General features: G+C 40.3%; 1 protein-coding gene across 3 annotated transcripts; it reads left to right on the top strand.

Annotated features, from left to right (window-relative positions):
- Positions 1–27,904, top strand: elavl2 (ELAV like neuron-specific RNA binding protein 2). 3 transcript variants are annotated; one of them, XM_034136456.1, is made up of 8 exons: positions 1–258; positions 10,893–10,983; positions 11,652–11,904; positions 16,443–16,546; positions 20,690–20,843; positions 22,218–22,443; positions 23,017–23,055; positions 25,896–27,904. In XM_034136456.1, exons 2-8 carry the CDS (start codon positions 10,912–10,914, stop codon positions 26,224–26,226), a joined length of 1,179 nt encoding a protein of 392 aa, XP_033992347.1. In that variant the 5' UTR covers positions 1–258; positions 10,893–10,911; the 3' UTR covers positions 26,227–27,904. The 3 variants fall into 3 exon arrangements, with proteins under 3 accessions (XP_033992347.1, XP_033992350.1, XP_033992349.1); XM_034136459.1 differs by having other exon boundaries at positions 11,655–11,904; XM_034136458.1 differs by lacking the exon at positions 1–258 and adding an exon at positions 981–1,069.

A 27,904-nucleotide genomic window follows, 5' to 3' on the forward strand; every position in this document is an offset into this window, starting at 1 on the left:
GGCACTGCCGGCTTTTTTAATGATTTGATTCCTTTTATTTCTTCTATTTCCTTTTTCCTTTTGTTTCATGCCTCTGCTGAGAGGAGCTCATTGTTTGTGTGTTTTGATTTAATAAATATTTCATTTCCTCATTTTATCCTGTTTGTGTTGGCTTTTATGTTTCCGAGTTAAAGAGCGGAGCCGTCATTGTGACTATTGGCCAGGGTTCACTCAGAGATTGTTTCCTCAGGACGTCCGTAACTTTCATTTGTAGAAACGGTAAGATCTCTTTTACACTCATTCCCCTGCAGCGCTGTGATGGATGCTGTGTGCATGCGACACTGACTGACGCTGGTGATGCTTCATGGTGCTCTGACGGAGAGATGCTGCACATGTGCTCCTCTCCACATCTCCTCATCTCCTCTCCTCCTCATCTCAAAGGTGCCAGACATGCTCCGGAGTGTATCTGTGTCCATAGGCCGAGGCACGGAGTCTGCACCCGGAGTAAAACTCGCGTCATGTTGGGAATATTCGGGACTGTATTTGGAGATTTATGGCTGCTGAAAACAAACCATCCAAACGATTTTCAACCTGGATTTAATTTAGAATTTTCATTTAAAACACGTGATTTAAACTAAGGCGATTACAATGGTTTAAATGCTAAATAATGCTTGTGATTTATAGGTTAAAGTGCACTTGGAGTTAATTTCTGCATGTTTAAATAGGATTTCTGGTCTTATTGTAAGGTGTATACAAGCCTACAGTTCTTATACTGAAAGAGATGAGACTGTGTGTATTTTAAATGCTAAATGCCACTTAACAGCATTCATTTTATTAGCTTTTATAACTATAATTATGATGCCAAAGGTAAAATAATGTATCTACATCTCACAGTGCACGGCAGCTAATCACTGCTTCATAGTGTATTTCCGGGTTGCACGCTGATTGGCTGAGGCTCTGATTAGTTTACTTAGGGTGGCCGTGTTCCCGCCACCGCCCCTTTTCCGCTGCGCAAACCCCTGCGACCAAAAGTTTGAGAGTGCACACTTTATCTCCATAAATAACCGCAGCTACGAGCAAACACCTACAGGTAAGAGCCCCCCAGGGTACACATTCTTTATTTGAAATATATAAAATATATCAACCGTGCGTCAAATGTAGGCAAAGTGAATGCATTTATCGTTGACCGCGGCTAGTGTCACAAAGCTCGGTGCAGGAGGAAGACATGTTGCTGTGCAAAGCTCCTGCTAATACACTTGTTCACGTTGAGCTAGCTTAATTAAATACTGCATTCGTGTGTGCTAGCTAACCTCCAGCGGTGTGTGTTTAACCCAAAGTGTGTCCCACACACCGCCGCCTGCTGCTCTCTGCAGGACTAGCATGTACTTTCTCAACATTTAACACAATGCACCTACAAACACAATGCACCTACAAATATGAATGCTCCGTTTTTATTTTTTTTGTCGTGCTGTAGAGGGTTTCCTCAGTGTTTCAGAGTTAGCATTTCTGGTAGTCAGTGCAGGTGTGCTGCAGTGCACAGGTGTGTCTCGTTAATCAATCAGAGCTCTGTTCACCTGCAGCTCTGCGGCTGTAACATGCAGCACAACGGGCTTCCCTTTTAAATTAAACGAATAAAATAGATGTGTACAAGACTACAAATTACAACAACTTAAATATTAAAAAAAATCTATCTTTTTTTTTTAAACAATATAATTTACACCAGAGATATACATAATGTAAACGCATTGATTTTAAGATTTAAAATGGAAGCTTTGCCATTAACAATACTCCAATTTTGAAAACACTTGTATTCAGACCGTTTTACTGGAATACACATTGCTTTGAGCACTGTAGCTTTGTAGTTCTATTTTGTATTTAATATTATACTTTTGCTATGTAACATCATTTGCAACTCTCTGCAGAAATTAATTCCTGAATTAAAACGACATTATCAGCCTCTCTCTGCACTTATAGTAAAGTTAAAGCTTCATGTGGTGGTGCATTCAGGGTCGAGAGATTGAGAGGTGTGTGCCATATATTAGTAATTGTATGCCTTTCATGCTTTGTTCAGGAATGTTATGCACACATTCACGTGTCCATTCATTTGAAGAAATGTTAAAAGAATGGCACAGGGCACTCCTTTTTTGTGTTTTTAATCCATGTAATAATCATGTCTCTGTATATTCTTCTAATCATTTATTTTACACTTGTATGGACCTAGGAGTCTGAAACCAAGAAAGGCTGAATCAACAGGATATGTATTTATAGCTGTGAAGTAATCGACACACTCGCAGATCTTTTGCGGTTGGTCTGAGGGGTGTCTTGTACATACAAAAGAAAAAGGAATGCATGATATTGTATATAACTGATATTGCCATATTATATATTGTATATTGCAATGTGAAAAACTAGTGACATTTTTACCTGAAGTCTACAAAGTCAGTTACCTTTTGCATCTAAATCTTGTATCTGCAGTCATCTGGAGTTTCTACAGCGGGGCCTAGTTGGCTCTACAGTAAACTGATTGATTGTGATGGTTGGATGTCACTCAGTAGCAACAAACTCTTGTTAGAGATTAGTCATGGAAAAGGCTTTGCTTTTGTACTGAGCAGAAAATAGGTTGTAGCACGCTGCGTTTGATTTATTTTCCTTACTGGAGATGGCTTGTCGTGCGATGTGATGCACGCACACATTGAGATGATGCTGACACTAAATTAAATCATGCAGGTGATGCTGTCCACATGTTCAGAGGACGTTTTTTGGCGTGTTTCTTCCTGTTGACAGATCAGTGTTTGTCCTCTGTAGTGTTTGTGCTGCAGGCGTTGCAGAGTGTTGTACAGTAATGTGCTGAATATAAACAGAGGCGTGCTCTTTGTCTCTGTGTGGCACCTTTTCCTGCTTCTGATGGTGTGCAGAGAGTGGCTCTGAATACAGAGCAGCTGATGTCTGAGGCCACAGGCACTGAGTCATCTGCAGTCTGAGGGTCAGGAAAATATTTATATTTTACTTAGTTTGTACTAAGGCGGAGCATGTTATCTACCTGTGTGCATCCTGCAGGGGGGGTGCATGCACACTTTAGTGTAGATTTCTGGTATTTAAGATATCTAAGAGTATATTGTGTGCATTTGAATGCTCTGTGCTCCAGAATTAACATGGCCACATGTCTCCTTAGTATTGATTTAAGGCTATGTGAGAAGTAAGTTGATGTTTGATATTAATGCAATATGTGTTGTTAATAAGTGTAAATGCAAAATATATTTGATCAAAAACTCCACAATCAGGTTTTGTTTAGTGTTTTTTAAATAGTAATTTTGCACAATTTCTTTAAGTATCAGTTATGTCAAGAGAAAAAGAGAATATCATTTCAAATCTAATCTTTAAGAAATATTTCCCTAATGTATAGTCATCAGTGCTGCAGCTAACACATGACTGTCAAGGTCTATCAATCTGCTGAGTATTCAACCAAGTTTTTAGTCTATAGAATGTCTGAAAATTATGAATCATCAGTTATTCCCTAAGCTCAAGATAAATCCTGTAATATCTCAAAACATAAATACTTTTCTCATTAAATTACTGAAACTTGGGAATAAATTGTCTAAATAGTTGGCTTTTAATTTAATAAAATGGCAACTTCTGCATACATCTTTGAAGCTGTAGATTGGGGAAGCCCTTATGTTTCTATATGTCTGTCCTTATAGTTTGAGGCGTTGTCCTCTTTGTGTCCGTTGTTTTGTCTTTAAAATGTCAGAAAGTAGTAAAAAAAACAATTATTACTTAAACTCAAAATGACATCCTGAAATGTCTCCAAAGATGTTCACATTGAAAAGCTTAGTTTGAGGCATTTTTCTAAATAACTCAACCTAATAAATCTGTTATCATAATATTTGGCAACTCATGCATAAATGTTTGCAGCTGGTGTGTGTGTGTGTGTGTGTGTGTGTGTGTGTGTGTGTGTGTGTGTGTGTGTGTGGTGTGTGTGTGTGTGTGTGTGTGTGTGTGTGTGTGTGTGTGTGTGTGTGTGTGTGTGTGTGTGTGTGTGTGTGTGTGTGTGTGTGTGTGTGTGTGTGTGTGTGTGTGTGTGTGTGTGTGTGTGTGTGTGTGTGTGTGTGTGTGTGTGTAGTGCTCTGTCAGATGATCTGGGTTATACTCCTTTTTGTCCTTCTTAAATGTCCTCCCCCTGGCCTTTAGTGTGTGTGTGGGGTCATTACAGCCTCTCAGCAGGCTGTGCAGCCACATGTCTCCTATTGGTGTTGTATTTTGTGTGTAGTCCTGAAGCAGAGCTGTTGTAAATAAATAGTTTTTTATTTAATTTGTATTTGCATGTCTGTTAAAGTGACAACATCAAAGTGAGGTTAACAGTGTAAAACCTGCAGAAAAGAATGAATATTATATGTTAAACTTATCGGTGTGCAAATTTGTTTATGGTCTGGTGTCTTAAGTTATGTTGTGTAATTCTGGCGTCAGACATGCGTAATTTACTAGTCATTCACAGGTTAACTCGGCGTGAGCGGTGCAGTGAAATGTGTTGCACGAGAGCAATAACATGTATATAGCACTATTTATATGAAATGAAAATGCATTAAAAGGATAATTAGTCACACAATCAACAAAAGCGAGGTACAGATCAAATGAATAAAAAAGTAATAGACTTGCCTATTTACCAAAAAGTTAGACGCGTTATTAAGAATATAGACAAAATACAAATAGTAACAAGTAGCATTATTTAAAAATTAAGTGAACATATGAAAGTATTGAAGAAGCAAATAAATAAATATATATATATATATGAAGACTAAACATGAATTACACAAATGTGTATATGGCACAATATTAGTGGTATTGCACATGTGTGTCCCTGTGCAGTTTTTTTATATTGAAGCAGATATAGTTTACTGTGTGTTACTGCAGCTTTACCTTTTCTTTGGCGAAATTCTTACATTGCCACAAACATTTGGAGTTTATTCCTCCTAGTCATTCATAACTCAGTGTTTGCAAGTAAACAGATGCAAGGACAGGCAGGTCATTTAAAGGTCACCTATTATACAAAATCCACTTTGTCATGTCTCTTATACATACATACATACGTGTCCCCGTCGTGTAAAGAGATTCTGAAAGTTTCAGGAAAAAAGATTTGCTCTCTTTTTGTCCTGATCTATTTATATAAAAACCTGTCTGAAAATGAGCTGATCAGATTTTGTCCACTTTATGATGTCATAACAATTTTTTGGCTTGTGTAACCATTAGCCAATCACCAACCAAGGTAACCCTCCCCCCCCCCACCTTATCATCTGAATCTCCTCCTAGAGCACACTGTGTTCTTTTTAACCAAATATCTCTGAGGGGTGTGGGGAGTGGCTCCTTATTTTCATCTAAAGTAACAGACACAGAATCAGCGCTTTTGAAACAGGGCTGAAACAGAGGGGATTATGGGATGCTGCAATGATCTGTTTGGTATTTCAGACAAACATTTCAGACACATGTTTTGTATATCTGAGACCTATAATATATTGATGAAAACAGTATAACAGGGGACCTTTAATATAAACTGACTTATATTTCTGTAGTTACATTTTATAGTTTTGATACTATTACACCTTTTCTGCAGAAAAACAATTCCTAAATAAAAACCTCATTACCAACCTCTCTGCAGTTTTAGTGAAGATATTTTTATACCCTGCAATGATTATATCTCTGAGTTATTCCCTTGTTTATTTATTCAACACTAAGATGGACTTAATGAATGGAGCAAGTCAGGCTAAATTAGTAGAATATTTATTTAGCTGTGAATGAATCCACACACTTGCAGTTATTTTAACAGTAGATCGGATTGGTTTCTTTTATGAAAACAGAGATACATGATGTTGTAAATAACTGAAATTGCCAAATGTGTTTCCCCCATTATATATTACAATGTGATAAAGTGATGGATTCTTTTAACGAGAAGACAACAAATCTCTTTCTGCAGGCCTCGGATGTTTCTAGATGGCAGCGGGGCCTGATTTGGCTGTTCAGTCATTTGATTGATATATATATATTTATATATAAAGGAAAACTGTGATAAGAGAGCAGGAGGATGTGGATATTTTGACATTAGTTCCAGACAGATCGGATATATTTACTAGAGATGGACATGTGTGAATTTTGTTTCACACTGACTGTGGTATCTCGTTTATTTGAATAAGTCCTTTCTCCATAAGTGTTGGTTAGGTAACGATAATTAGTGTGAGTTCTGATCTAAATAAAGTTGTATACAACAGTAGTGCACTGATGTGTTTGTAGCATTGTGATGGTAACACAGTGTCAGCACAGTTAGCCATTTTTATATATATAATTATAAGCAGATATGCAAGGTGTGGAAATTATTTATTGTGTGGCACAGGCACAGCACATTACACACTTTATGCAATTCTATGTGTGGTTATTCTGTCCAACACCACCTCTTTTGAATCTGCACAGCTCTACACTCTAAATTATGGAATTTGTCTTCTTTTTTTTACAGTACGTTGTTTTGTTGCATTATATGTTGCCTATATAATTCCCTTTTCTATGTCTGTGTATGCAACATTTAAACCAAAGCAAATGTCCTAATTTATGTAAGAATACTTGGTAATTAACCCGATTCTGAAAGGTGAGATAAGAGAGCAGGAAGATATAGACACAAGTTGATGGTTTTTTACATTAGTTCCAGACAGATGTTATGTATAATGCACATGTGTTGCAGCTGGATGTTATTCCACACTGACTGCGGTATTTGGTTTTTGGTTTATTCTAATTATTCCTTTTTCCATAAGTGTTATTTGGATATAATGCACTGTTAGTTTGGAGTCAGACAGCCAGTTATATGGAGTGTTTCATCCCTTTTTACTATATTTATTTTTCTATGGTGTAAGTCATGTCTGCAGCATAGCATTTGAAGGAACAACTTTGTGTGGAGACATCTCTGCTCTTCTTTAAATTACAATCTGTAATCATAGCTACTTTGCATGTAGGGAAGGTTAAAACAAAGCTAGTTTTGAGGTGTTGCATGTTGTTCCAGGGGCCCTATTCTGCTCATTTAATTCAGGTTCATTTTTGTATTTAGTGCCTCCACTGGGACAGGTTTCCATACTTTAATCTTTAAAAAGACATGGAAATCATTTCAGATGCACATATAAATATATCTCCATATTTGATAGCATTTTCTTCCTATTGCAGCGTCATATCTGTTTGCAGCGAGGACATGTTGAACCTTCTTGCAAGCGTTTTACTTTTCAAGGATGTGTGCCTGCGTGCGTGTGTTCCTGTTCTCCTATCTGTCACGCTGACTCGCTCAGTGTAATCCTCTCCGGAGCTGCAGCAGAGCCTCCTCCTCTCTCCGAGTGCTCACTCAGGTTCAACAAGTTCATCACATCTCCTCTAAATCATCTTCTGATCACACAGAACGTCTTACACAAATTGTTTCATATAATCCCTAACATTTACCGAGTTATTAATAATACCTATTTTAGCATATGTATGGCAATCATATCATGTGTCTTACTGGAGTTAGATGTATTTTAATATCTAATTTTAGGAAAACAGAAACCATATGCATTACATCTTAGTTGAGCTGAAATTAAGAGAAAATATTTAATTTTGTGTCTTCTTCAGAACATCTCCGTGATCTCAATGCACAAAACATATTCAAATGAATTATTTCCCAAATTATAATTATTGTCCGGGAATAGATGTAGTATCACTCACATACTGTAACATGCGCTCAGGAGTATTTATATTGTCTTTCACCCCTAAATAAATCCTTTTAAAATGAAGGTACAGGTCACCTATAAACAATACATAATATGAGTAATTCTAGTACCTTTTAAACATTTTGAATATGGGATTTGACTTGTAACGGAGGATTTGCTCTTTGCATGCTGGGAGCCGTAAGAGGAGCTGGTGTTTCTGTGGTGCGTTTGAGGCCTCTGGGGGATCTGGATGCTGCGCTGGCTGCACGCTGAAAGCCGGCTGCTGCTTTTATATATTCTTTTTTTGGGAGAGGCGTCCTGCCAAGCGCTCTCTTCCAAGTGTTTATCTGAGAAAATGTTCCTGCCTCGTGGCTCCTACTCCGGCGGGACAGCAGCCAGTATTTGTGAATAAAAAGGTTAAACACATGGAGATTGAAGGCAGACGGCTTCTCTAACACAGTATGTTCTGGTGAGGATTTTCGTGGCTGAATATTACTTTTAAAAATGGCTTTCTGTCCTACAGAAACGTCCAATTGTATGAGCTTATTTTCAGGCTCTGACTGGGTTTATATTTGGAGAAAGCAGATGGAAAGAGCAGCAGGAGGCAGAGCTGAGCAGCACCACGCCTGAGTCTCTTACCTTTAATGACCATTATCAGCTGACGTTCAGAGGATGATATGCAGCTTTGTTGTCGATATTTATGCTGCATGAAGCGGAAACAGTAAACATCCTCTTGCATTGACAAATATCCTTTTTTAAGTCTTTGGGTGCAGCAAAAATGCAGTTTTTTTAATGATTTAGGATTTTGTCTGCTGGTTTATGCTGATCTAAAGCAGTGGACACAATTTGTTGCATTGTTTTTACATCTTGGAAGTGTAAAACCACTTTTAGATGTTCACATTTGTCACAACATTTAAATATATAAGAAAATGCACGATTTTTATAACATTTTAATACATTTCCTGCAGTAAGAGTATTGTAGTGTATTGTAATGACCATTTACAAGGTCTGTATGGAGCAGGTTGTACAGATCTTTAGCCTGAAAATATTTGAATAGCCTCTGATCTTCTCCAATTGCACCAACATGTATGTGTGTATATATAAAGAATAAGTTAGTGTACACACGATAATAGACCAAACTTCTACTAACAAAATGTAAACGTAGGATACATGACACCAGTGTGTGCAAAGTGTTTGCCGTTTTTAAAAGAAATGTAAATGCAAAGAAGTACATATAAATATAAAAAAAAAATTAAAACATAAACATTATATACAGGGTTTCCCACACATAGACTTTACTTGGGCGGGCCGCCCAGGTATATTAACGTCCACCAAAGTATATCTCGCGACCTATTTATCCGTCCGCGAGCACAACGCCATCTGCGATCGATTAACTACCCCTCCTGTACCTGTTCGCTCTGCTATCGCGTGAAGGGTCTGCTTTATGCGCTCCGCAGTGACTCCGCTGCGAGACTCCGGCGAACAGTTAATGAGCGTGCTCCACTAGCAATAAAGTATGGACACTTACTTAGAGAACTAAATACTAATATCAAACAGGCAGAATAGGGCCCCTTTAAGAATACTACACAGGTTTCAGAATGATGTTTATTTGAAGTAGGGAAATATCTACAGTGTTATGTATATATATCTGTAATGTTGACACAGTCGATCTGTTTTCTATATATTGATGCAGTTAGCTGTTCGGTCTGCCGCTGTCTTTTAATTTAAGTTATGTATTACATCTCTGCATGTGCTGCAAACTGTCCTGGTTCAGAGTCTCTGTGATCCTCTCCTCGTTGCAGTGCATGCTGGTCACGTGGGCGATGAGTTACTCATCTGAGGTTATTGTTTGTTCTAGTGAAGATAATTTTCTGTGTTAATGGGTCATCAGGGCCGGTTATGTAGTCTCTGCTTTGACCTTGGTTTGGGGACATGATGACAGAGTCACATGAGTCAGGAAGCTGATGATAAGGAGGGATATAGATTTCATGAAAAAAACACATATCTGCCCAAACTGCAGCATGTTAGCCTGATTGATCCTCTGTTACACTATGATGTTTGTATTTCACTATGCAGGAAGTAACTATGATCTTTTTCAGTTTTTGATATTTTAGATAAATCATTTTGACAGATCTGTCAAATAAATCATCTCATGGATTAGTCGCCAAAACTCGATTGATCACACACACTCTCCCTCCTGACTGCAGCAGATAGATGTTTATATATGGAGATAAATAACGCTGTTCAATACATGTTTGAGATGCTCTCCTCAGACATATTGATCATCTTCATTCCTGTTCACTGCAAATGCATTTCTGTTTTCATGGAAAAAATCAATCTTAAGTTATGGAAGGTTGACAGCTCCATGAGATGTATCCAACAAGGGGAAACAAATGAATAAAAAGGAAAAAATGTTTGGTTTTTACTGCTGCAACCTGCGTGGTTCTGTGACTCTAATTTAGATGATGAAGAACAGACATCATGTGTATGTGCAGCAGACTCCACTCAGTGTTATATGTTCCCAATTTGAAGATGTTACAGAGTAAGGCTGCCCAATACATCAGGTTTATATTTCTTTTTGCTATTGCGATTGCAACCCATCCTGAAAGAGTTATTTGCTCTCTGCTTGTTAGCAGAGAGCAAATAACTCTTTCAGGATGGGTTGCAATCTCATGCCTTTGTGCTTATGGCTGCACATTTGGTGCATATTAAAATATTCTTTAGGAATTATTTCAGAAAGCCAGAAGAATATATTAAATGATTTGTGTTAGCTTATCTTGTGATCAAAAATGCAACATTTTAGTGCAGCTGTATCCCAAATGTACTCAATTTGACTGGTAGTTTGAGCATGGGGCAGCAATGGCTATTATCGTGTTAGTCATAGTGCAATAATATGTTAGTTTCTTCTTTGTTCGGGTGACTGAAGTCAGTTTTAATTCCCAGTTTAGCTTCTGTTTGACGCACTTTGGCTCATCTCAGAGAATTTGTCACTGGTTCCTTTCTTAAGTATGAGTTTAATGAGTTGAGTATTATTCTGAAACTTCATCGTCTGCTCTGTGATGTCTCTTTCTGTCTGCTCTGTGATGTCTCTTTCTGTCTGCTCTGTGATGTCTCTTTCTGTCTGCTATGTGATGTCTCTTTCTGTCTGCTATGTGATGTCTCTTTGACTGCTCTAACATGAAGTGCTCTCTGTGTCCATGTCTGCAGAAGGCCTTTCCCGACTATCATGGCAGTGAGACTGTGCGATGTAGCTTCACTGCTAAGAAGTGGCTCGTGGGCTCCAGAGCCGTGGACTGGGGTCTGTGGATCTTCTCTTTTAAATCATTCTACACCATTAATCAAAATGAATTCATGTTCAAGGCATTTGGGGGTTTGTGAATGGTTCCTGTTTTTATGTATGGACTAATCTCTGGGTGTTTGTGTCTAGTAGTGAGGGCTTTATGGCTTTTTTAAATATCTGCTCTGTTAACAAAGGTTCTTCATGCATTCACTAGTTGCTGTTTTATTATTTAAAGCCTATGCTAACATGTTAATGGCTGCACATCTATAGGCTTGCATGTAACTGCAAGAGAGGGATTTCACCTGTGGTAGCACCACATACTGTAATGTCATATTTCACCTTTGCATGTACAATTTCCTGCGGGTATTTATGCTAAAAACACACATTTAGATAATTGAAGAGCCTGCCTGACTTATTTCGGAAATGTAAAGGCTTGTAATGCTACACCAAATGATGTTTATACGGTGGCCGAAAAGGGCAAACACGCTACAACGGCCTAAATATTTCCATTAGGAAATGTTCTGAGCCGTTTTCACCTGTTGGCCACCGTATATTAGTGCAATGCGAGTTGCATGAAGAAGCTTTGACTTTTTTTCTTGAAGTTAAAATACATTTCAATGAGTCCTCTCTGTAAGTGTTTCTGTCTTCTTTGCATTTAATTGTGACTTTGCTTCCTGTCTCTGCAGCAGGTTATAGCTGCCATGGGTGCCATGGAGACACAGCTTTCCAACGGGCCGACGTGCAACAACACAAGCAACGGGCCGAGCACCATCTCCAACAACTGCTCCTCCCCGGTGGAGTCGGGCAGCATGGAGGACAGTAAAACGAACCTAATCGTGAACTACCTTCCTCAGAACATGACGCAGGAGGAACTCAAGAGCCTGTTCGGCAGCATCGGAGAAATCGAGTCCTGCAAGCTAGTTCGAGACAAAATCACAGGTAACACAAATGTTCTCAGAAGCTGTGGGCTATGAATGTGTCCGCTGCATCGTTTCACCATGTTTTTATGTTTTTATAAAATACATGGCATGCAAATTGAAGGTAGAGCTCTAATATAATCAATTAATCATCTCAGGGGGAGTTCACGGGAATTTTACGAACAATTAAATACTAATTAACCTTTAGGTTAACATCTGTAAGACGATATTTAATGTATTTTATTTTGGAGTTTACCAGTTAAGGTTTGTACAGAACTGTTTGTAAACTGCGTGTTTTATAACGGACACAAACAGCGTTGAGTTCAATGCAGTCTCGCTATTTGAGGGCTTGATAACTTCCTGTTGGAGGACTTGATCGTTGTTGTTGGTTTGGAATTGCACTTAATGTGGCAGACCATCCATATGAACTCGCTAGCGGACAAGGGTGTAGGGATCGGTTTGGTATTGGGCCGATACTTGAGGCTGCAGAATGTTTTCATGAAGGTTTCCTCCTCGGCCTTTGTCCATCTGCTTCTTTATCACAGTCTGACGTTGCTTTTTAAAGGATGTAAACACATCTGACTCGTTTTAAGATTAAGATGACTTTGTTGTTTTATTTTAGAGGTGTCAGTTGTCGGGAGCAGTTGGGTGTTCGGTGCCCCTCTTAAGGACACCTTGGCAGTGAACTGGCACCTCTCCAACTACCAGGCCACACGCTTTATTTCTGGTCTGATAGTATTTTGTCTGATGGAGACTTAAACCAGCCACCCTTCAATTCCCAAGCCAAGTCCCTACAGACTGAGCTACTGTGCAGACTGAGCTACTGTGCAGACTGAGCTACTGTGCAGACTGAGCTACTGTGCAGACTGAGCTACTGTGCAGACTGAGCTACTGCCACCCGTTTAGTCCAGAAACATCAGCATTAAGAATGTAAGGGTCTTTACATTGAACAGAGGGTTCATTGTTGTCATTATGTCAAATGTTATAATGCTCGAGGCCTTACACACATATGTTTCTCTGCTGGCCTCTCTTGCCTATGCACTTTCAGGCTTTCCCTGAGAAGCATTTTATATTAAAGGTGCATTTTTTGTAAATAACCTGCAAAGGAATAGCTTCTCTTTATGTCTTTTCTGAATTCATACGAGGATGAAAGTGTATGGGGCTGCAGGGAGTTTCTGTGGCTATGCAACCACAATTCTGTGTGCTGGTGTGAAAGATGGGCTGAATTGACAGGTGATGATGGTTTAAAATGATTGTACATGGGATGCATATTAACAGGAGTAGTGTGAGTGATTTAAGTGAAAGGAGATAAAGTAAACAAGCAGTTAGAAATCAGGCTGCTGCAAAGAAAAGACTAGTAAACCTTTAAATGTGAATCAGCAGTAATCACAGCTTGGAAACAGTTGTACAGACTGCTCTGTCCATAAACCGTGCAAATCACCGCTGCAGAGTTTAATAAAACTGCTTAATGTCTGGGAAGTTAAAGCATATTTTATGATCATTTCTAGATTGCATCTTTTTACAGAAAGAAACAAGTAATAGTAAAACAGTGGTAGCTTCTGATTGGATTATCAAATGTCTGAATGCAGATGGTGTGTTTGTGGCTCTTAGCACCAGCTGATTTGATCAGGAGTAATAGGCCAAATAAAAAGTCTGTTTTAATAAAGAAATAGAAATGCCGCTCCCTGACTTTAGAAGATTCCTGTGCAATAAACAAATTGATCTTTCTTAATGCAGATATGTTAAGAGCCTCCATCTGAAAGGTATTGACATGTTTAAATAATGGATAGATGATCGCAGTAACCAGCAGAATTGGGGCGGGAAAAACTGACTTTAAACTCAGTTGGGTTAAAAAAAGAGTCTGTTAATTTAATTCAGAGCCTGCGAGTGCTTCCTGAGGCTGGCTGCTCTGACTTCACATGAAACGTTCTCCCTGCAGACGCTTGCTCTGTCTCTGCGTTTTCAGGGCTGTGGATTTAAGCCAGCCAACATCTGGGTGCTGCATCAGATGTTGAGTAATCATGGAGAGATGCTCGCTGCATCATCTCTGTTGTCTTCCTCCCGGCTGCTCTGTATCCCAGCAGGAGGCCTCTCCACCTGAAGACAGCTCAGTAGTTTGTTTCATAGGAGGAGTCAGAGCTTCATAAAGTGTCATTTCACCCGCACGCATGCTTCTAATAACTGTCCCTGAGGTGCAAAGTGAACTTTAGTTTATGAACCTCTCTTGCTCACAGCAGAGATAGTCACGCTAGTGATTAAGCCTGAAGGCATGAAGTACGGTGGCCAATGGGTGCAAACGCGCTACAACGACCCAGAACATTTCCATTTAGAGAAATGCGCTGCAGCTTTAGCAACGATGCAAATATAGAAACTTGATGAAACATGCGCAGCCTTTACTAAAAGCACTGAAGTAATAACCTTAGAAAAAACAATATATACATTTGCTCTGCTTCTCTGTTTTAATTCTTATTAATTGTAACATATTTGGACATTTGAACACATCACCCCTCAAGAAGCACATTTTTCTTCTTTTTGATATAAAGAGAAACTAGTTAAAATGTTTGGGAATGATTGACATGTTTGCACCTTGATCTGGTCTCTGGACATGATGTGAATCTGACCCAGATTTCCTCTCATATAAAGTTTTTATCACGAGTTTCCTCTGTGCTGTATTAATATGCTGAAGCAGCTTGAGCTGCTGAACTTGACCGCACTGGAATTGCAGAGAGACCCAGAGAGTGGGTGGAGGAAATTGAATTGTCTCTTTGCACATAGAGAGTGGGTGTCAATCTATTGTACATTTAGAGATAATCTGCAGAGGGAGGGGAACACACTGTGAGAAGCAGAGCAATTGCCTGTCATTTTTAATTTGAGACATGTTTGTGAAAGGGTTGTTTAGAGGATTTATTCTATAAAAAACCTGCAGACGGGCCTAACCTGCTGTTTTCTTCACCTGCTGCCAAATAACCAAAACCCACTGACTACATGATGCCGTTAGGGTGAACAATACAGAGCCTCAGGGATTTCTGGGGTGGACCCTGACGGCAGCATCTTCCTGCTTCAATGGGATTTTTCCATTGGATTTTGGATTATTGCAGAAAATAATATCTGTGGCAAAAGCACTTTTATTTTTTTAGTTACTTCCAGGTTTTGTTCAGCAGGATAATCTCCACATATTATCACCACTTATGGTTTCTGAAATAAGAAGCTAATATTAGGCTATAAAGGAGCTACAGCACGGTCACATGACGTCACGGTCACCTACCACCACTGCTAAGCTAAAGGCAGCTAAAGTTGAGCGTGATGATGCTTTGTACTCATTTAGACACTTGTTAGCAACTGCTGTTTTTAATTTCACCAGTTAAATACATTAACTGATGTATTTTATGTTGCTTCAGCTTGTGTTAACAACAGACCTTATTTCCGGCTAACAAGACATGTTAGGTTTTTAGGACTCGTATTGCCGAGTTATGTCAGGGTTTTAGGACTTGAAATGCTGACTCTGGTCAGGGTTTTAGGTAGGGATGCTCCGATCGATCGGCCGCCGGTCGTTATTGGCCGATATTCACTCTCTGCCGATCGATCGGTGCTCTCTATAAAGGCCGATCGGGAGAGCCGATCACATGACGTAAAATACATGACACTTTTCTCAGTGCGCGGCAAAACAAGCTCGCCAAAATGGCTTCACCGGTCTGGCAGTATTTTAAGGTGTCCGAAAAAGACAATAAAATAGCGGTATGCAACGTGTGTGAAGCAGAAATCCTGCAGCTCCACCCGCTGTGACGGACCGGTGAGCGGAGCAAAACACACACTAAGAGTTAGACCTAACACACTTAACTATTTTATCTACGTCTGGAACAAGCTAAACTAGTTACAAATATGTTTATTCTTCACTGTCGGGTCACTCATTACTGGATCAGTGAGCTGCAGGAGATACTGACTGGCTGTCAGGAGAGAGAGAGGAAAAGAGAGCGCTTCTGCTCATTTCTCCCGTGTTATTATCCAAAGTTAATGTAAACTTGAATAATGTACTTCATTTGAATGTAATAATTATGTTGTTTGTGGAAGCGCCAGTGAATGAGCCCCATTAACTGAGTTTTAAACATCACTTTAAATGGAAGATCCCCATAGCCCCCACCCACTCGATCGTATCGGCGATCGGTATCGGCCGATACTGATATTGGCGATCGGCCCCAAAATTGGCGATCGGAGCATCCCTAGTTTTAGGACTCGTATTAGGGTTTATGACTGATATTGCTCACTCATGTCAGGGTTTTAGGAATCATTCCTGCAGCTGTTCCTTTTGTTGGATGCTGGTATGTTTTTCTGATGATCCAGAAACTTTTCGCTAGCATGTCTAACTCCTCTTCCTGTAGATTATACTCTGCTTCCAATAAAAAGCTTTTCAACAAATACGCCTTGCTAGTGGAGGATTGATGCACTTCACCATGATTTGATAAAGGCAGTTGTGTCCATATTCATTTGTTATATATATATATATATTTTGTTGGGGGTTTTTGTTCATCAGTGTGATGCTTCCTGTTTGACTTTGTGTTGCAGGGCAGAGCCTCGGCTACGGGTTTGTGAACTACGTGGACCCGAAGGACGCAGAGAAAGCCATCAACACCTTAAACGGCTTGAGACTCCAGACCAAAACCATCAAGGTGAGAAGTAGTGTATCATTAATTTATTCCTCTCTCTGAAATCTGTTCTGCAGAATCCGAGACATGCCGCTCACTCTGTTTGGAGTCAAACATAATGAAGCTGGAGGAATGTGTGTGGGGGGGAACCTATTGTTAATCTGGGCACACTCTGCGCTGCCTCACCTCAAGTAGAGCAGAACTGTTTCTATGGTAGCATGTGCTGTGCAGGGAGGTGGCTGCCATTAGCATTCATCAGGCGGTGTGGAAAATCGTCTGCTTCATACAGAGCTGCAGGATTCATACCATGTGATATCTTTTACCAGGAGTTAGTCGTATCCCTTCTCCACACAGCCACGGCAATGTCTGTAATGGAGAGTTCATGTTTGAATAGCAGCAGATCTGTGAGCTGCACGCCTGATTATTCCTGAATCTGACTCTTGAATATGGTACTGGCAGCTGAAGATGAGGCGTGTTATGAACCATACCGAACACATCTTCCGCTGCTCATCTCTTCATCTCTTCTGAAAGCCGAGCATGGAAACATTTTCTAACATATTTCACTCATCCTTAATTCTCCTGCTGCTCTGTGAGAAGTGAGGAGGAGTTGAAGCGTTAGCAAGTATTAGCATCAGATAAAGGTGAGGCTGAGTGCCTCCACTGTGTCAGAATAAAATCGATCTGAGAGTACAAAAGGGAAGTCCTTTAAAATGCTTAAAGGAGCCCTATTGTGCTTTCTTTGGTGTTCCCTTTCCTGTAGTGTTTTGTATAGGTGGTTGTAGGGATGGGTACCGAGCCCCGGTATTAAACGGGCCCCGGGGCTGAATTATTAAAGACCGTGGTACCGTTAAGCTTCGACGTTATTGGTCTTTTTATCGGTACTGGAGACATTTAAAAAATGTCATATGTATTATTGCTACACAAACACTATATTGCAGTTTTAGTGTCACCAACTCCGTTTCTAATACGCAAAAAGACTGCAAAATGTGCATGAATGTGCACCACATCAAATATGAACTGATTAGATTCAATCGACAATGTAAGGCAAGTTTATTTATTTATTTATATACAATACATTTCAAAGCAAGGCAATTTAAAGTGCTTTACATTTAGGGCTGCTCGATTATGGCAAAAATCATAATCACGATTATTTTGGTCAATATTGAGATCACGATTATTAAATACGATTATTCATTGACTTTGAAAACATCTTTAAAATAATAATTATTATTTGAACAGTATGTTTTTAACAGTTGATTACCCTGAACTTTAAGTATAATTCAACTGAGAAAACAATAAAAACAATAAATACTAAAAAGTATACATTCAAATCCACATTTAAATAAATAATATCAAAATAATAAATGCCAATAAAGATCAACAAATATTTTGGAGCGCACGTCCACAACCTACTAAACATATATAAATATGATAACTACTGTCACTCACAACCTGTAATGTTTAATTATACTGCTACACGCAGTACTCTTATTAGTAACCCCCTATCCGGAAACTGGAAGTAGCCAAGAGGCTCCGGCTTTACGAGGTTAGTAAAAGTTGACTGTACGCTAGAGCTGACCGGAGAGTAAAGACACGGCAACTAAAGCTTCCGTTGTAACGTGTTGATATGGCTTTATTAAACAGACTGCAAGTCACAACACAACCTGGCTGAGGGGGCTTTTAGGGAGGGGCGACAGCGCACGCGCAGGCAGGATGTATGACGCAAGACAAATTTAGAGCATCATTGCGAAAGGGAATGCAGCAAAAATTATCGTTTTATTTCGATTTCGTTATCGTTGCAAGCCAAAATCGTAATCAAGATTAAAATACGATTAATTGCACAGCCCTACTTTACATACAGTATATAACATATGAATACAGTGCAACAGAAAACATTGTAAAATGACATTTATAGCGTTAAAAAGCCAAGAGGAAAATACAAAAGAATAAATGAAAATCAGTGCAGTCTAAGATATATGGGGTTATTTGATTTAGAGGTGTATAAACATGCATTCTAACCAATGCATCTGTGTTATATACATTTGATGGCAGTATTTCTGTTTCATCGGAGTTTCGATGATGTATTGATCTGCAGGATGACTCATGCCCCTTTCACACCGGCGCTTTTCCAGCTCCTGCTCTGAGCTGGAGCTGGAAAAGCGCCGGTTTTTCCTGTTCACACCGCAGCGGCGGCGCGTCATAGCTCCGGAATGCGGTTCACTTCCAGCTCCAAAAAATTGTCGGCCCAGAGGCAAGAGCTTCGGAGCTATGACGCGGCGTCGCTTACGTCGAGGCGTGCAGGAAACCTTACTTTGACCATCCGTTCGCTGTTATTGATCATTGTGGAGAGCAGGCAGACGTTTTGTTTGTTATTATAGCAGCTATCGGATGGAATTAATACATGGGCTGTACAGGTTGTCATGTCCGACTATCACAAGTAGAATCATAATGAAAAATACGCCGGTAAAAAGTGCCTGTAGAAAACGGCTTAGCAAGTAGTCAGTTTAGCTTCGGTTGCTATGCTAACATCACCCATGTTATACCAGAGAAACTTTCATAACAGCGTTGTGATGCCAAACAGCGTCAATTCAGACTGACACACATTCACTTAAGGGGAACTGGGGATATGTATCAGCTGCTTGTGTGACAGTCAGACAGTGAATACTTTAGAGCCGTGTGAGCTAACCCGGAGCTAACGGGAGAATAAACTCCCGTGGAAGCCAGCACTGCAGCGGTCGGTAAATGCCGCTGAAACACATTAATAAACAATGAACCACGGCACTCTGGAGAAAAGTATAAGGTTGGAGAAGTCGTTATTTAATTTAATCTGGCTTCGTATGATTAAAAGCAACACGATCATCGACCCGACGCAGTCCCCGGCCCGTTGTTGTTGTGGGAGAAAATCAGCGACGTAAACTGTGACGTCATGACGCAGCAGCGGCAGCTCTGGGCGGTGTGAACAGAGCGGGAGCTGAAAAGGGAAACCGGAGCTGAACCAGAAAAGCTCTCGCTAGGAGCTAGAAAGCGAAAAGCGCTGGTGTGAAAGCCGCATCAGTGGCTTTATGGACAGATGTTGATTTATGCTGCATATTTCTGCAGCTCTGCACACATCTCCTGCCTTCAGAGCGTGTTGATTTTTAATAAGCCGCCTCGCCGTCGCCGCTCTGTTGTCTGTAGAGATGATGAATTTATTTCTAAATGAGAGCTGTCTGCACGGCGCTGATGCTGCATCCATCTCTGTCAGATACACACAGAGACACTAATTCCTCACTGTCCCATTTACATGACGTATCAATACAGAGCTGCAGTGATGTGGTATTTCTGTGTTTTGAATTAAAAGCTAACGTTAGATTATAAATTAACTGAAGCAAGTTCACATGACTTCACGTCACCACCTTTAAGCTAATGGCGGCCAATGTTAGGCGTTAAGTAGTCTCATTTAGACACTTCTTAGCAACTAGTTTTTATAATCACCAGTGGGGTATTTCCTGACGGATTTTATGTCGTTAAACTTATTTCACGCAAATTGGCAAAATATAATGGTAAGCGGTCATTGACTTGGATTTTGGAGTGATGCAGCGCTGCAGGATGAACAGAGGTTTAATGTAGTTAGGTGTAAGAGCTTTTACCTGCCAACATTTAGTCATTGTGTTTTAGGAACAGCAAGCACATTTGACTTCAGCTTTATTTGTGCAAATTACATTGTTGTGCAGTTTATTAGAAACAAACAAATCGGACCCATGCTTTTGTTTGCAGGAACTCCATGTTTTACGCTTCACTATCCATCCACGAGTCTCACAGTTTCAAAAACGTTTTTGCCTCAAGTTCAATACCTGGAGCTAACCCCCATCTAGATCTTTCATTTAGCCAAACCTGACTCTAGGAGAGTAGAGATTTAAAAAATGTCTGTATTAGTCAAACAACAATAACCCTGTTTTTTAATAAAAATCATTTAAAGTTAAGCTTAGGTTGCATTAGCACATGTACATGCATAAAGAGAGAGTCATAAAGAGACAGCCAGTGTTTGAAGGCTGTCTGTTAGAAATGGGTCACAGCATCTGCTCTGATTCTCAACACATGAAACGAGAGATTTATATGTTTATATTGTGTTTAATGTGCAAAAGTGTTTAATGTGCACTCTGTAACGTGCATCATTGCTCTCTGCAGGTGTCGTACGCGCGCCCAAGCTCAGCCTCAATCAGAGACGCTAACCTGTATGTCAGCGGGTTGCCAAAGACGATGACTCAGAAGGAGCTGGAGCAGCTGTTCTCTCAGTTTGGACGCATCATTACCTCACGCATCCTGGTGGACCAGGTGACCGGTGAGTACCCCCCATCTCCTCTCTTCTCTTCCCCACACACCCTGTCACAGCCTGGTTTGGAGGTTGAGGTTGTGGGAGCGCCCCAAAAATACAATTCTCCACTCGAGGTGTTCATAGATATGTGTGTAAAGCAGTGGGACTTCATCATTCCTCTTACCCTGCACTCCCTGAGGTGAGCCTGATGAAATGTATTCAGAGCTGAAACACTAATAAACACATCATCACCCCTGGGGCCCCTGTCCCTCCCTCAAACATGATGGGATTGCTTCTCTTTATTTCCCAACATGGAGGATTCTGTTAATGCAACAATCTGTGATCAGTCTGTAAGAGAACACTCTGAAACTCTGCACAAACATCATGACAGATTGTTTAAAAGTGAAATGTGCAGCCAGGCGCAGCATGGAGAGATGGACCTGTGTGACTCTGCTGGTTGGCAGGAAGAGACAAGACAAACACATGCAGGGCTGCGAGAGGTAAATGAGACCCAGGAAACATGTGGCTCAGAAATAGCCTTATTTAAAAAAAATCAGGAATTATGTAATGAAAAACAGACATTATCTTATCCATTATTTGTGCAGGGGTTTGTTATGATGAATTATTTGTGATAATCATGACCTGTAGTGTTGATATTGTCCCATGCCTACTAGCAGCAGTCGATCATTTCTAGTAAGATGTTCAGTCAAACATTGTTTCTTACTTCTTTTTTATTTCTCACCTCTTGGGGAGGTCTGCATGTCACGATCTTCGGTCTTGTTTCTCCCTGCTGCCGATGAGCAGGTCACTGCCAACGTTTGTGCTTCTGTCTTTTGGTTTGGTTTTAGCAGAATTTTCTTTATTTCAGAATCTGGACCACAACATTATTATTCACCAAGAAATGCACAAAATCACCCTGAGAGTATAACTCGTATAACTTAATAGGGCTGCACAATTGTAGCCTCTGCGATTGTATAAGCACAAAATGCTGCGAAAGAGTTTAAGTAGGGTGCGTGTGCGATGGTGACAACTTGTTTTATGTGCTGTCTAATCATTATGCACGCACACCCTGCTTAGCTGAAAAATGAATCTCTGTTTAGGTAATGCAACCTGTGCCGTGTTAGAACAGAGCCAGAGACTAGTGGAAAGGGATGCTATGAACTGGTAGTGCCAACACATTGTACAGCATAGTGGAAGCGCCCTAGAGGCATAAGATGAACAGGAATTGGCTGCATGGGAACTGTTTGGGGAGCGTCTGTCACTATCACAACAGACAATAGCGCTAATGTTGTTCAGGATCAAGTGTTTTGTCAGGGTGAAATAAATGTTTTTGTAAATGTCCCCTGCGGCATGTCTTCATGGCTGGTGTGAATGAAGTTGTGTGGATGTTTTTCTCCTCAGGCGTGTCCAGAGGGGTGGGATTCATCCGTTTTGACCGGCGTGTAGAGGCCGAGGAGGCCATCAAGGGTCTGAACTGTCAGAAGCCCCCCGGGGCTGCGGAGCCCATCACAGTGAAGTTCGCCAACAACCCAAGCCAGAAGACGAGCCAGGCGCTGCTGAGCCAGCTATACCAGTCCCCCAACCGCAGGTACCCCGGACCCCTGGCCCATCAGGCACAGCGCTTCAGGTAAAGATAATAACATTGAAGTCTTCGCTGTGTTTCTCCTGCTGTAGAGCTCAAGTTAGTGAACATTAATGTGACCAGCTCTATTGAAATCAGTCAAAAGTCGCAAACAGTTCACTCAATCATGGATTTATGTGAAACTCTTGGGTTCTGGTTGATCAGTCATCAAGTTTTGTGACATATTTTGCTGAGTACTTGCAGAATAAATATGGGAAAGATATCATTGGAAATCTGTCTCCCCTTTCCAACAAAGCATTTATCTCAAAATGTGTTTTGGGTGAGTTTGCTTCTCAGTGCAGGAAATCGGTGGTGAAAATGGCATATTTCCATGTAGTAGAGTCAGATTATTTGTCCTGCAGCAGAGAACTTTACAGCATTACAACAGCAAAAGTAAAGTGCAGCTAAAAATAAAGCAAGCACGTTATTAAAAATAATTTTTTAAGTAAGACTAAGCTGATATTGATGTTCAGTAAAGAGGTTAATGGAGACATGGCTTCTTTATATCAGGCATCTGTCATCCTGTAATAATCATTGAAAGTCTTTCTTAATATTGAAATGAATGTGTGTTTGCCCTAGGTTGGACAATCTGCTGAACATGGCGTACGGAGTGAAGAGGTAAATAGATCTTCTTGAATTGATCCTGAGGGAGGTTCAGAGACAGCATGAGGGATAACTCTCTCTGTGTGTAGGAAGCAGCACAGCAGCAGGTTGCTCTGATTCAATATGATCAAAGCTAACACTGCAGCTTGTTACACATCATGAGGGTGTGTGGCTGTTTGTCTTTTCAATGTAAATATTCAATATTATACAGAGGAACATGAGTGCATGTTAGAGCAGGAAGAGACTATGTCATTAAGATGAGCTGCTCCTGTGTCCTCACTTTGAACAGGCTCTTTTCTGCGTTTTGGACTGTTCCCTCCCCTGTAGTGTGTTCTATTAGTGCATGTAAATGGTCTGCAGAGGCTGAATCCCAAAGCTCCCTCCAGAGGGAGTTTGTCTCCTAATATCCTAATATCAACCTAAACATGAGCAGGATAGAGCCTCCTTAAAGGGACAGTTCACCCCAATACAGTACAATAATGGATTCCTCCTACCTGTGCTGCTTACGCTTTACTAAATAAATAGCTACAAAACATACATAGCAATGTTTCTTTGTATGTTTAAGCCCCCGTTACTCGAGGTAAACCACCGTGTCGTTGGGAGCAGTTTTATGCAGGAGCTGTTGAGTTTTTAATGTATTTTTGTGTGCAATTACCCTTATTGCAGTTATAAAGTCTTGTCGAGTGTGCCTGTCCATAACGATAAATGCCTCTGAGTCAGAATGAGCACAGGTTAAGTCTTAGTGCAGGAAACACTTAAATGTTCATTAATTAAAAAGTAGCCTACTTAATGTCATCAGGCTGAGGCCTACATATGTCCACAGGAACAGCTGCATATTTACAGGTGCATGCATACTTGCAAAGCATTTTGTTTACATCCTTGTTTGTTTAAGCAAGCATGGAGGAAAATCAACACACAACAGGCCCATTGGCATTATGGGTATGCGCCACCATGCTGCAGGATATAGACAAGAAACATTATTTATTCAGATGTTAGAAAACAAAGTGTCTGATAAATACAAACAGTAAATGACCTCATGCAAACATACTGATCCTGTTAATCTGATCAGAGGTCATTGAACCAAGATGTGTGAGTTTGAAGATTTTAGAGAATGATTTTACGTTGCTGTCTGAGAAGAGGACGGTGAGGTGTTTTAATCTTGACACGATGTGGCAACATGTCAGGATTAAAGTGCCCTCTGTGTGTCGACACGACAACAGACAGACTTTCACTGTGTCTTTCTTGCTATTGCACAAAATTGCACACTTGTATTTCTAGCTCGGCTGAAGGCCTTGATCTAATATGGACAGCGCCGTCCTGTTTTAAACTTTGTTGCATCAGACGTCTGCAGGATTCTTGAGGATGCCAGTTTGTCTCAGCTCACTCTGTGAGAGCGAGTTTGATTGAAGTCCAATCCGCTGAGAGCTCAAAGCGCGACAATGCTTGGTGATTTCCATGACGTGTGTGTGTGTGCGTCCTCGCTGCTGCAGCACACCTGTCAGGCTGCATGTTCCCGCAGAAGCCTAGTGGAGCAGCTAATCTCCTCCGACACCTGCGGCAATAATTTATAGGCTCCATGCAATCACTTTCTCCTGACTGTAGAAACCACATTCCCCAAAAGCTTTTCATCCCACTGTTGGCACAAGGGCCGACTGGCACATGACACGTTCTTCCTGTGTCTGGTTCTGAATAAACGCCTCTGTTGCAGCAGTGTGTTCTGCTGTCTGTAGATCACTGCAAACATACTGATCCTGTTCATCTAACTAAGGAAGAAGTGAATGTGGCACATGGTACAAGGTTCTTACGGTCATTAAAAACCTGGAAAAGTCATGGAAATTCAAAATGCAAATTCCAGGCCCTGGAAAAGTTATGGAAAACAATATTTTTCCCAAAGTTTTGGAAAAGTCATGGAAATTTAACTAAAGTTGCATCAAATATAATTTATATTTTAGCTAATCGCCGAAATAGTAATACTATAATGATAATAAATACTGTATAGTAATGAAACGTAAAATGGCATTTAACTGTCGAGGTATTTTGCTGGTGAGAGATTTGAGTTGCTTTAGCATGTAGAAGCTAGTAAGCCTATTTGATTTGTTTTAGATAGGCACAACATGTTTCATATGCAGACCTTATTTTCCTGTTCCATGTTCAAATAAACCATTTTCAGTGGTACCGCTGAGAAAGAGTAATTTTTTTGGTCATGGAAAATGAGGTAAAGGTCATGGAGAAGTCATTGAAAATCATTGGTGAAAAAGTGTATGAACCCTGATGGTAGTAAAGTGTTATTTGTGAGGGAAGAAGTCATTAGGATATTGGTGCACAGGAGCTTAATTCATTTATTTTCATGACGTCACTGCAACTGTTTTTGCAAGGAAGCTCGTTTTCAGAGACAGCGATTCATTGTTTTCTCCAAATGCATATTACCAGATATGACAGATGCTCTTAGAGCTGTTAGTTTAGCGTCCGTGCATCCTCTGCAGAGTCTGTATGATTACTTGCACATCTAATTTATGAGAAGTAAGGTGTTAACACTGAGGGTGAATTCACTAAGAAGTGATTATGTCCGTCCACTAGCAGCAAAGATCCTGTATACCGGCACAAACCTGCTCATAAAGTTGTGAAAAGTGCACTTTTTTTTGCACAGGGAAATGAAAGAAGTTTGTATCTTCTGAGGGCTCCGCAGTTTTTTTAAATATGTGACAGTTGGTGCTGTCAGTAGCGTCGGTGCATCCTTTAGTGAGTTCCCCCAGAGGAGTGTGCTCTGCAGGACCGTCCCTCTGTCTCCTGTCCTCTGCTGTCTTCAGAGCTGTTTGTGTCCTCACTGCGTCTCTGCGTCTCTCTCTGTCTCACAGCAGGTTCTCCCCGATGGCTATCGACGGCGTCACCAGCCTGGCGGGCATCAACCTCCCAGGCCACGCTGGGACCGGATGGTGCATCTTTGTGTACAACCTGGCGCCGGACGCAGACGAGAGCATCCTGTGGCAGATGTTCGGCCCGTTCGGAGCGGTCACCAACGTGAAGGTGATCCGTGACTTCAACACAAACAAGTGTAAAGGATTTGGTTTTGTCACCATGACTAACTACGACGAGGCCGCCGTGGCCATCGCCAGCCTGAACGGATACCGCCTCGGGGACAGAGTGCTGCAAGTCTCGTTCAAAACCAACAAAACACACAAAGCCTAAACCCTCAAGTGTGTTACCGTGGGAACGGGAAGATTCACTTTCTACATTAGTAAACACAGCTTTGTAAATCAGTGTTACGAAGGGAAATTTAGCGTCCAACAATGTGATTTCTTTTTTTCTTTTTTTCGCTACGCTTTGAATCTTAATATTCTTTTTTTAAAAAACCTTTAGAGTCTCTAAAGCTGAGACTCACAGGAGGACGGTGGGTTTGTCTTTTTGTTGCACATTAAGTCTCGTAAAGTTCTGCGTTGTGATTTATTTTGTATTTGTGTCCTGAGTTGCCTTCAGGTGCGTTTTGCCTTCAGTGGTTAGCAGTTCTTCTGTTGAACTATTTTTGTAAGTATTCTGTTCATTGTAATTTGAGTTATCGGTTGGCTGCATAATGTTGTAAACTTAACAGATAAAAAGACAAAAAACACACTTCTTAAAGCAGTACCTTGCCAAAGAGCTAAGAACCTCTTTGATGTGGGTTTAAAATGCATCTATTTTTATAAAAAGAAAAATTTGGAGACACTTTTTACTGGACCTGGAACAAAATATTTTGACTTTGAGAAATATCTTCATATTGTGAGCTTTTGAACTTTACAGGAAAGTTTGCAGAGGTTGACATTTCTGGGGAGATTTATGATGTAAAAAAAAAACACAAACCTTTTGAGATCTTTGTATTATCTTTAGATTATAGGATCAATAGCTGGGCTGGTTTGTAAAATCTTACACGACCGGCACCTCTGAATCCATTTGGACAAAAATGCTGAGGAAAAAGTGCATGCTAAATTATAACGTGGAGGTATCTTAAAGGTGAAATGATGCATCTGAAGCTGCAGCTTCTGCCTCTGAAAACATCACCACTAACAGGGGTTTTTACATGAAGCCAGTGAAGGCAGCGCCGGTCTGGAGACAGGGCGGAGGATTACTTTGTAAATAAGTCCTTTTTATGTTTATCAGTATTATTTTAGTTTGGACCTCATCGCAAAGTGTGATATTATAGATATCTTTTCTTTTTCTATTATGGAGTATGTAAGGTATTTTTATTTGAGATGTTGACTTACTCTCAGTTGAACTCTTGATTTCAAATCTGTCGTAGATAGTAAAAAAAAAGACAACTATAGACATGTTTTTGTTTTTTATATATAAACATTATAGATATATATTTATGTGGTAAAGAATGGATATAAACCACTTTTTTGTTTTCATATTCATATATATGCATATAACCTGTCTTTGGAGTATATTGCTTTATTCACGTGGGGAGTTGTCTGAACACCACACCCCCCCTTACTGAGCAGTGTGCTATGCATTATTCTAATTAGTATCTGCAGCTGCTTTTCTATTCCTCTGTGTTTCTATAAAGGACTTGTGACGGGGGCAGATCTGCTGAGTCATGCCGGACCCTCGCTTTTGGACATTTCTTTTTGTAATCTTCCTGATCATTTGATTGTGCAGAGGGTCCGGCATGAGCTCAGTCCCCCCCCCCACCACATCTCTTATCTCAATTCTTACTATAAGAATGATTATTTATTTGGAGTTGTATAGTCTGACTTTGTTCACGTCATTTTTTTCTGGAATAGAATCTCTTTTTGTTGAGTATTTAAGAGGATGTACATGTTATTTACTTTGTGTTTGGATACTTTGGAGTTTTTCCATGTTCAGTACATCAATAAATAAGTTGAAGGGCAAA

This window comes from Trematomus bernacchii, unplaced genomic scaffold (genome assembly GCF_902827165.1).
Source record: "Trematomus bernacchii unplaced genomic scaffold, fTreBer1.1, whole genome shotgun sequence".
In the NCBI taxonomy this organism is placed as follows: Eukaryota; Metazoa; Chordata; class Actinopteri; order Perciformes; family Nototheniidae; genus Trematomus; species Trematomus bernacchii.

Bases quoted from the DNA above. Each gene is read 5' to 3' on its own strand.
- elavl2 (XM_034136456.1), top strand. From the start codon at position 10,912: ATGGCAGTGAGACTGTGCGATGTAGCTTCACTGCTAAGAAGTGGCTCG. The intron at 11,905-16,442 runs GTAACACAAATG...TTTGTGTTGCAG, and splicing joins AGTTCGAGACAAAATCACAG to GGCAGAGCCTCGGCTACGGG. The intron at 23,056-25,895 runs GTAAATAGATCT...TCTGTCTCACAG, and splicing joins ATGGCGTACGGAGTGAAGAG to CAGGTTCTCCCCGATGGCTA.